The following is an 8387-nucleotide window of genomic DNA, read 5'->3' on the forward strand; positions in this document are numbered from 1 at the left end:
CGAGAGGCAGCATGAAGGTCAAGTCACTCACTGCTGCTGCCGCGCTTCTTCACTCCAGCGTTTCAACAGCGAGTGTGCACGGTTATCGAGGGAGATGTCTTCATGTTTCCTTGTGCACGCGCGACACCATGCATGTTAATTTAGTCAGTAAGTGAATGTTTACAAGTTCATACGGCCAATAAAACTACCATCCTTACTTTGTATAGCTGTTTACTAATTTGCTATTGCAGTTGATGCTTTGCTTTTCGGGTGAAACTGCGACTTTTTCCTGCATCTCGTTGAACTGGACCCGCTGGACAATTCGATCAATTTCATCGGTCCTGTCAGAGCCGAATTAATGGAAGCTGACTGTATATACTACTAATATATAACCAATCCAGCCAAAGTTAAATTTTGTTGCAGTTGGTGTTTAACCCTTTAGGCACCAATATTTCCTTAATTTTTAATGACTGATTTATAATAAACATCTTCCCTTATTGTAAAACCGGAAATTCATTAGTTATTTCTATTGTCTGTTACTGTTAATTTTTCCATGTTTTTTAGCTGCACATAGGCATGGCCACAGAAACAGTTAGACTTGTACATTACGAATTAAATGTAATTAATTACTTGTAATCTATGGCACTGTCTTGTATTTTTGTAATTTAACAATTAATTTTTTCTTAGCATTGCTCACTGTAATTCATTAACTTTTTTCAGTAACCAATTACATGTAATTTGTTACATTACTGATGAAACAAGCTGTAACAGGGAATGGAGTTTTAGGAACCTGAATTTGGCGGGAAATTACAACACAACAGAATACCTGAGACCATGCAACACACCAGCTTTGCGGATGCGCATGTTCAGACAGGCAAATCCAGGATCTCAATACCAGTTTCCTCGTGGTAATGCTCCACCAGGTGTTGGCCGACGAATTGAACCAGCACTGGTATGTCTCTATAGCGATGACCACTTAGGACGTTAATGCCAAAATATCGCCCATGGACAATTTGTACGACTTTTCATTGACCCCAACCGGGAGTGTCTTCTTCGAGTCCCAGCAAAAATGAAACGCTTTGCGTCACAGAGGAGCCAGATGCTGGGCAATCTTGTATGCAAGATGTCTGTACATTACAGTACCATTCTAACCCTCCAGCACACACATCGCGCAAGTTTTCATTTTCGCTGCTGATGTATTCATGACAAAATGAGGGAAGATGACCAATTAAATCTTAGAAAAGCCATTATTAGTTAAGATAATTGTTAGTTAATTGTGATACGTAATTAGGAAGGGCTGCAGAGGACGCACTGAACGTGCCAGGCTAGCTCATTCTGATTACGACATCTGTGAAATGTTATAAAAGGTTTGAACAAATGTAACATAAAAGTAATCTATAACTTTTCAGTAATTCCTTAATTATTTTCGTCGGGCAGTAATTGCTAACTGTAATCAATTACATTAGTGAGTGAAGTAATTGTAATTGTTTTTTTTTTTTTTTGCAACGTGCACAAGTCTGCGAAAAGTCAACATCAAACTTGATATTTCTTGGAACAGAAGTCTAGCACTACATGTCATTCCTGGCGATGCAAGCAAAATAAGTTGCAAAGGTGCCAGCAGCAAAACGTTTTCGTTGAGCTCTAGTGAGGCAAACATGCCTCACTAGAGCATGCCATGTCTAATTGTTTGATGTGGTGATGATGAAGAAAAGTCCAACACTACCATGATTCTGGCCTATAAACAATGCCCGTTGTCACTGCAGCTACCTAATTCCATGTGCCACCATTTTTAAATCACAATACTTGCACTGCATTTCCAGCAACAGTACCCACAAAAAAAAAATTTTTTGGGAAGCTGGCACTATCTAGCACCACAGTGTTCACACTTAAATGGTAAAACGACTGCCACTCATCTGCGGCAATCAGCAGACAAAAGAAACTCCTTGGATGAGTAGGACGCGTCATGGGCATATATTGGAAAAAATGCAAGCACGAGTGAGACTCATCGTTGGCATGGAAAAGGTTAACAATGTTGCATTGTTAAGAACACTGAGTACCCTCGCGTAGCCTCCACTTCATCTGGGTTACAAGATGCTCCAGGCGGCTCTGTGACGGGTTTACCAGCTTCAGCTTGTACTCGACATTTCCCTCGGCTGCCTCCGGGGGCAGCCACAGCTCCTCTGAATCAGGCCCAAACAGCGACTCCATGGTGGCAGGATTTGTGGTGCAGGGTTCCACAACTCGTGTCACTAAAGGCACTTTAGTGAGACGTCCTCTCTAGGACATCATGTCCTGCAAAAAAACAAACCACATTTACAAGTATGTTAGGACAGGAATGTTTATATATGTGACACATCAGTGTACCATAACATAATTCCTGTTCTTCCATGCTCAAAGTTTGGTGGGGGTGGCACAGTGGCAAGCACCCAGGCTGGCCATGTCAAATTGTTGTGGCTTCACATTAAAACCTTGGCAACTTCTGGCATATGGTGGCCACATCCTCCACAACACCATTTACAAGGCACTGAATGTAAGTTGTAGGAAACAAGGGTAACAGTTTCCATACATGATTGGTGACTTCTGGTGTGGTGCCGACTTGCAGCAAGGTGTTTCTACGCCAACTAATCAAACATTGGTGTTCTTTATATAAACCTGACACACTGGCACTTCAAGGGCCTTTGGATTAGGAAACATCTATGGGAAAGGTGTTCGTGGGGACAAAATAAGACAAAGCAGTATCTTCTTTAGGCAGGGGCCTCTCAAGGAATGGCAGACATCTGAATTCCTTCATAAGCCTACGGGGCTAACCTTGTGCACAACTCAACCACAGTAACCTTGTCAAAATAAACATTTTAGTGCTTGAATTTACCCTCGGCAGTCTGGCAGTTAACCTTTAGTGGAGTAATACTCTCAAGCTGGGGCAGCCGTCATGCACTACAGCCACCACTATCGCTTCGCCATTATGTCGCTTCTTCCAAATCTGGCTTAGTATAACTTTTATAGTCCTCCTCTCTATGTTCACTTGGATAGTTGCATGTGTAGCATGAATCGTATGGACAAATCAAATCTGGCGTCAACAGCACACAGGCAGAAAACACTGCACGACCAATAGTAATTCGTATACACACCAAACAGTGACTTCTCATTGTGTTTAGACCAGTTTTAATTTTGGTTCAAACGGAAAGTGATGTTAAATATTTGATAAATATGCACACTGTAATACACAGCTTTAGTTTGTCCATTCAGACCTGTGTATCCTAAGAGTTTGCACACAGTTGCTCAGATCAGTGTGCGAGATGGTGAGTTGTGCTATAAATATTAGCACAACATTTTAGCGAGCAGCGGAAGGAAGAACGCTGCCCCTGCTTCGATGCCGAGTGATCTGAGTGGAGCCTCCCCATGGCTTTGTTGTTTAGCAGCCAAGCTCACTGCACATTACTTGCATCTCTGGAAAACACGCTTATAAAAAATTTAAATTAATGCAGCTCTGTGCAGTGTATGAGAGCATGAAATCTGAGCAGAGCAGACCATAACTGATACAGAGCTATAATGGATGCTGTGACAAGTTCTTAAGATATATTTCAACATTTTTTACACGTTTTACGTGTTTTATCAGTTTCTATGTAAACAAGCTGTGCCATCGTTTTCACTGTGCTGGTGATAGAAAATATCTATAGGAGACCATGCTGTACTGTTTGTCAGTGGTCAGACTGCCATTGGTAAGGAGTCCTCCAGAATAAAAAGAAAGTGAGACTAAATTCCTGAAAGGACTTTAGTTTGGATGTGCACTGGGGGTTTAAGAAATAGTGGTGCCATGTCAGCATCTCATGCTGAAGGTAACAGTAGTAGATGGTCATTTATTGAATTAATAAATAAAAAGTATGGGAAGGAAATTACTGCTCACCACACTGTAGCTGTCGTATGTGGCGACACAAACGCAGCAGTTCAGCAAAATTTTAAACTCCCCGAACAAGACAAGACGTGAATAGAAACATAGACGCACACACAAAGCACATGGTTGCAGAGCAGTGCTCACTATACTTACCACTACCACCACCACCAAGCCAGCTACTATCATCAATGAAAGTGCTCGACTTAGCTTGTAGCCTTGCGAGGACTAGTAATGTATTGGAAATTAATAAATATCTGTCCTGTTCTACCATCATTTTCCTCAGTTACGTGACAGTAACTATTTAGCATAGTCACCTGAATGGCAGTTGTATGGGAGTAAAAGGACAGGCTGGAGTAAAGAAAGGAACTAATATACAACAGAGAGATTAGCTTAGATTTATTCATAATTTTCTTGTGGAGTGACTGCAATGAAGGCAAACTGTAGAAATGGTGTCAGGCCAAGCACATTTTGAATTTGCCCACGTGTTTGCAAGCTCTTCCTGAGGTTTAATGTGCTATTCCTCCAGTAAATCTTATTTGCAAGCAGATTCCTTGAATGTATGTTAACAAGTTAGTGCTTGCCCTTTTTTCAGTGATGGTTGCGCCAAGTACACTTGAAAGCTGCTCTAGGCCTTCTCTCTTCTTTTTTGTAAATGGGTCATTGCACGCCTACTGTACCAACCTTGGTGCTCAAACATATGCGATTTCCTTCCAAAAATTATAGGTGCTTGCATACAACATAAAAAGTCATTCCACAAAATATATTTCACTAAAACATTTTTCACCGGCTCAAGTGCCACCTAAACTTTCTCGTAAGACACAAAAGTAAGCACCATAAAAGGCATTGCCAACAGGGTGGTGGTACCGTTTCCCCATCCACTTTCTTGGGTATTTATGTTTCCTAGTACAGCGCCACCACTCACAGACCTTGGCGGCGGATGTGGAACATCCTTTCTGCCGCAGGCGTCACAAGAACATGATCTTTTTTGGATGAAGGCAACCGGTCAATAAACCCACACATGCTATCTGAAGACATCAATGTTGCTGGATTCGAGACCCTCGTTATGTAATAAACGAGAAGAAAGGGGGTTAACCGAGGGGCCCGATTTTTATTAGTCATATCATAAGAAGCCAACAAACAGTGACACCAAGGACAACATTAGTCTGTGAATGGTAGCGCTGGCTAACACTCCCAGGGTTCTACTAGGAAACATAAATACCCAAGAAAGTGGATGGGGAAACAGCGCTGCGGTAGCTCAAGTGGTAGAGCATCGCACGGGAAATGTGAAGTTTCTGGGATCGTTCCCTACCTGCGGCAAGTTGTTTTTTCATCCATTTTCATTTCCATTAATTTACTGTTTCTTTATTTCATTTATTAAGCACAAGTAATTTCCCCTATGCTGTCCTTGGTATCACTGTTTGTTCGCTTATTATGATATGACTCATAAGAATCAGGCCCCTCGGTTAACCTCCTTTCTTCTCATTTATTGCCAAAAGCTGCGTTTCATTTAAAAATTTTCCGCAGAAGACTGACGATGGGTCTTACACCTAGAATTGCATTCATCGATTATTAGTCATTCCTTCATTTTTGATAAGCCATTAAAAATGAGAAAATTGCTCCATATTTGGGATTTAAAAAAAATGATTTCATACAGAAACACACAATTTATCCAAGCAAAGAGCCTAGGAGCTGGGCTTTATGTGACTAATGCTTTTGGGCTGATATACTACGCAGAAGTACACACAGGTGCTGATAAATATGCAAAAGAGTCATTTTTGCCTTGTGTTTAGCTGCCAATTGAACACTGAGGCAGTCCTAGTAAAAATATGCTAAACAGGGTTTCTGAAGCACATTGTATTCTTTTCAAACTGAGAAAGTTTTATCAAATTAATTTTTGTTTTAAGTGAGAAAAAATGTTTGCATTTGCCTCCCACTGGCTTGGGAAATATTTGTCTGGTTCATCTTCAGTGCGAAGCCTCTTGGCAGCAAATATAAAATGTATGGATGAAAGCGTACTCGGGCCGATAGAGGAGTGTACATAAGGTGCTTGCACTGCTTTTAAGTTTATTTCATCACAGCCAGACAAGAAAAAGTTGTTTTCTTCACCGCTGTGAGCGCAGTCAGTCAAGCTGAAGTACAACCCCATGTTGCTGTATGTTGTTGACCTGCTTGGCATCCTCACATGGCACCAGGTAGCACACCAACATCTATGACTGACGATGGGTGTAAGACCCATCGTCAGTCTTCTGCGGAATTTTTGACAGAAATGTAGAGCATGCTAAGATCACTAATTTTATTAATCAAAACAATCTTTTTGAGCATTCCCGCGGAGTGCTGTTGGGCTTTCAAGGTGTCACGTCACATAAAGTTAAGTTCACTTAACCTCAGACGGTCATGTATAAGGAAAGGAATTACATATTGTGGTTCTGCTATTGTGCCTGGGAAGAAATGAGACAAAATTAAGTGCTGTTCTGGTATTCATTTGTTTTGAGAATGACACACAACATCTACAGGTGACGGCGATTATGACACGGAGACTCCGGCGTAGCTGTTTTCCTGGAAGGTATGGTACAAAATGTGTTTTTCGCTACAGCACAAAGTCATCATCCTGAATAAGAAAGAAAAGCAAAGTTAAACACACATTAACAGAAGTATGGATCACATATTAATACCACTAATTTTAGGAGTCAACACACTTGCTTGAATGACCCTGCATAGTGACATTATGCTTTCCCAGAAGGAATTTTGTGAGGATGTGTCTTACTAGAATGGACAACCCTAAAACATGCACACTGACGCAAGAAAACATTTTTCTTCGCTGCGCACACAGCACTTGAATTGTGTGCATGTGTCACTGGGTGTAAGACCTGTCTTCAGTCTCCTGAGGAAAGTAAATGTTGATCATTTGTCAACGAAACTCAATTTTTGGCAGCACCTTTTATAGTGCGCACTTTCGTGCCTTACAAGAAGGTTCAGGTGGCACTTGAGCTGGTGAAACATTTTTTTCAAGAAAAATATTTCATAGAGTGACTTTCTGTGTTGTACGCAAGCACCTAAAATTTTTAGAAAGAAATTGCAGATGGCCGAGCACCAAGGTCGGTACAGTTGGCGTGGAATGTCTAGTATGTAAACCATTACTTCATGACTCCGCACATTGAACATTCAGTTCAATGTCATGTACATTCTAAATTAACGGACTGTACAAAAAGTATATAACAATTGCAATCACGATCACATGCTTAATGCACGAATTCTCTACTGCTTCAGCATGTACTTCCCCGAAGAGCTCTGTGCAATGAGACCACTTGCAGGCCGACCTGAACTGTAGTTGGGGTGAGATGCTTGCATGATTCAACTGCAGATCGAGGCAGTACGGCTAACTGTGCTGGTTTGTCGAGGCCTTCGCTTTCGCTAAGAGAGCAATGTGCAAAAAAGGAACCAAAGTCGAAAAGCAAGATATGCGCGCATTTCGAAACATGCACACGCTTGTTGCCTCTGCGAAGGAGGACGACGGATGGCAAGCACTTTGGCGGCGAGGTTACTAGATCAACCTGCAGCAGCAGCAGCTGGTATACCGCGCGCGATAAAACCGGTTCATACCGAATATCACGCGGTGCAAAACAATGCGTGAGCAATCGCCTGTTTCCACCTCTCAATCTGAAAGAAACTTGGCGGCGAGTCGCAAGAATAATATTTTCGCGCAGGCGAGTGCCAGCAATGCCGACGCTTGTGTGCATAATGTATAAGTCTATGCGCGACCTTGGTTATGATGCGATGGTACGTAACGTGTAAGCAAGCATATGGGCAGCATGATCCCGCGCGTGCCCTATACATATCACATCAACAACGGTGATTCGCGTGACTGGCACTGTTAACCGCGCAGGCAGCATCAAATGTAGGTGGAATATTGTCTTGTCATTGAATGAGGCTGTAAGCTATGCCATGGCCAGCCGTTACTTTCGCGCAGGCTGATAACAGTCTCGAGAAACGAAACTCACCGTTCGGAAGCGCTGATAAGGTCGGCCGTGTAATCACATCAAGTTTGCGCGCTCACTGACAGTCGGTAAGCGGTGTACAGGCACCCAGCCCATTCGCAAGAACCCACACACCTTACGCCATACATCAGCTGCTGGCTGGCATGCATGGCAGCAAATGGCAGCAAATACCGACCGCGCATGCGCAGAAGGGTGCGAGAAATCGAAAATTGGCTCGTTTGTCTGGCACACTTTCATATTATTTTACCTGCCGCTGTTATGCGCGTGCAGCCCTTTCAACAACGTAAACAGCCAATGAGACAGCGAATGACGCAAGCTCTTTCGGTTTGCTGCCTGCTTCAAGTGCGAGCGCGCGATAGGCACAGCTAGAAACCGAAACTGCTGAATTCTTGCATGGTTTTCTCCACGACCTACTGTGTACCTTATACAGTAGGTCGTGGTTTTCTCTTTTCCCTCGAATGCGGCGATGCGCTGGCTCCCGGATGCAGGCGTGACCGCGCCCATTGCCTCGCCTCGCGGGC

The 8387-nt window shown here is 42.8% G+C and overlaps 1 protein-coding gene across 5 annotated transcripts in view; it reads right to left on the reverse strand.

Annotated features, from left to right (window-relative positions):
- LOC142559761 (GTP-binding protein 2) overlaps positions 1 to 8387 on the reverse strand; it is a 110613-nt gene extending 102226 nt beyond the window's left edge. For 3 of the 5 annotated variants that reach the window (XM_075671387.1, XM_075671388.1, XM_075671385.1), the window contains exons 1-2: positions 7870 to 8207; positions 2037 to 2271 (exon numbers count right to left, since the gene is read on the reverse strand). In XM_075671387.1, coding sequence (XP_075527502.1) covers positions 2037 to 2187 — 151 coding nt within the window. In that variant the 5' untranslated portion in view covers positions 2188 to 2271; positions 7870 to 8207. Of the gene's footprint in view, positions 1 to 2036; positions 2272 to 7869; positions 8208 to 8287 lie in introns of those variants that run through there. The other 2 variants (XM_075671389.1, XM_075671384.1) reach the window with 2 other exon arrangements.

This window comes from Dermacentor variabilis, chromosome 10 (assembly GCF_050947875.1).
Source record: "Dermacentor variabilis isolate Ectoservices chromosome 10, ASM5094787v1, whole genome shotgun sequence".
Classification (NCBI taxonomy): Eukaryota; Metazoa; Arthropoda; class Arachnida; order Ixodida; family Ixodidae; genus Dermacentor; species Dermacentor variabilis.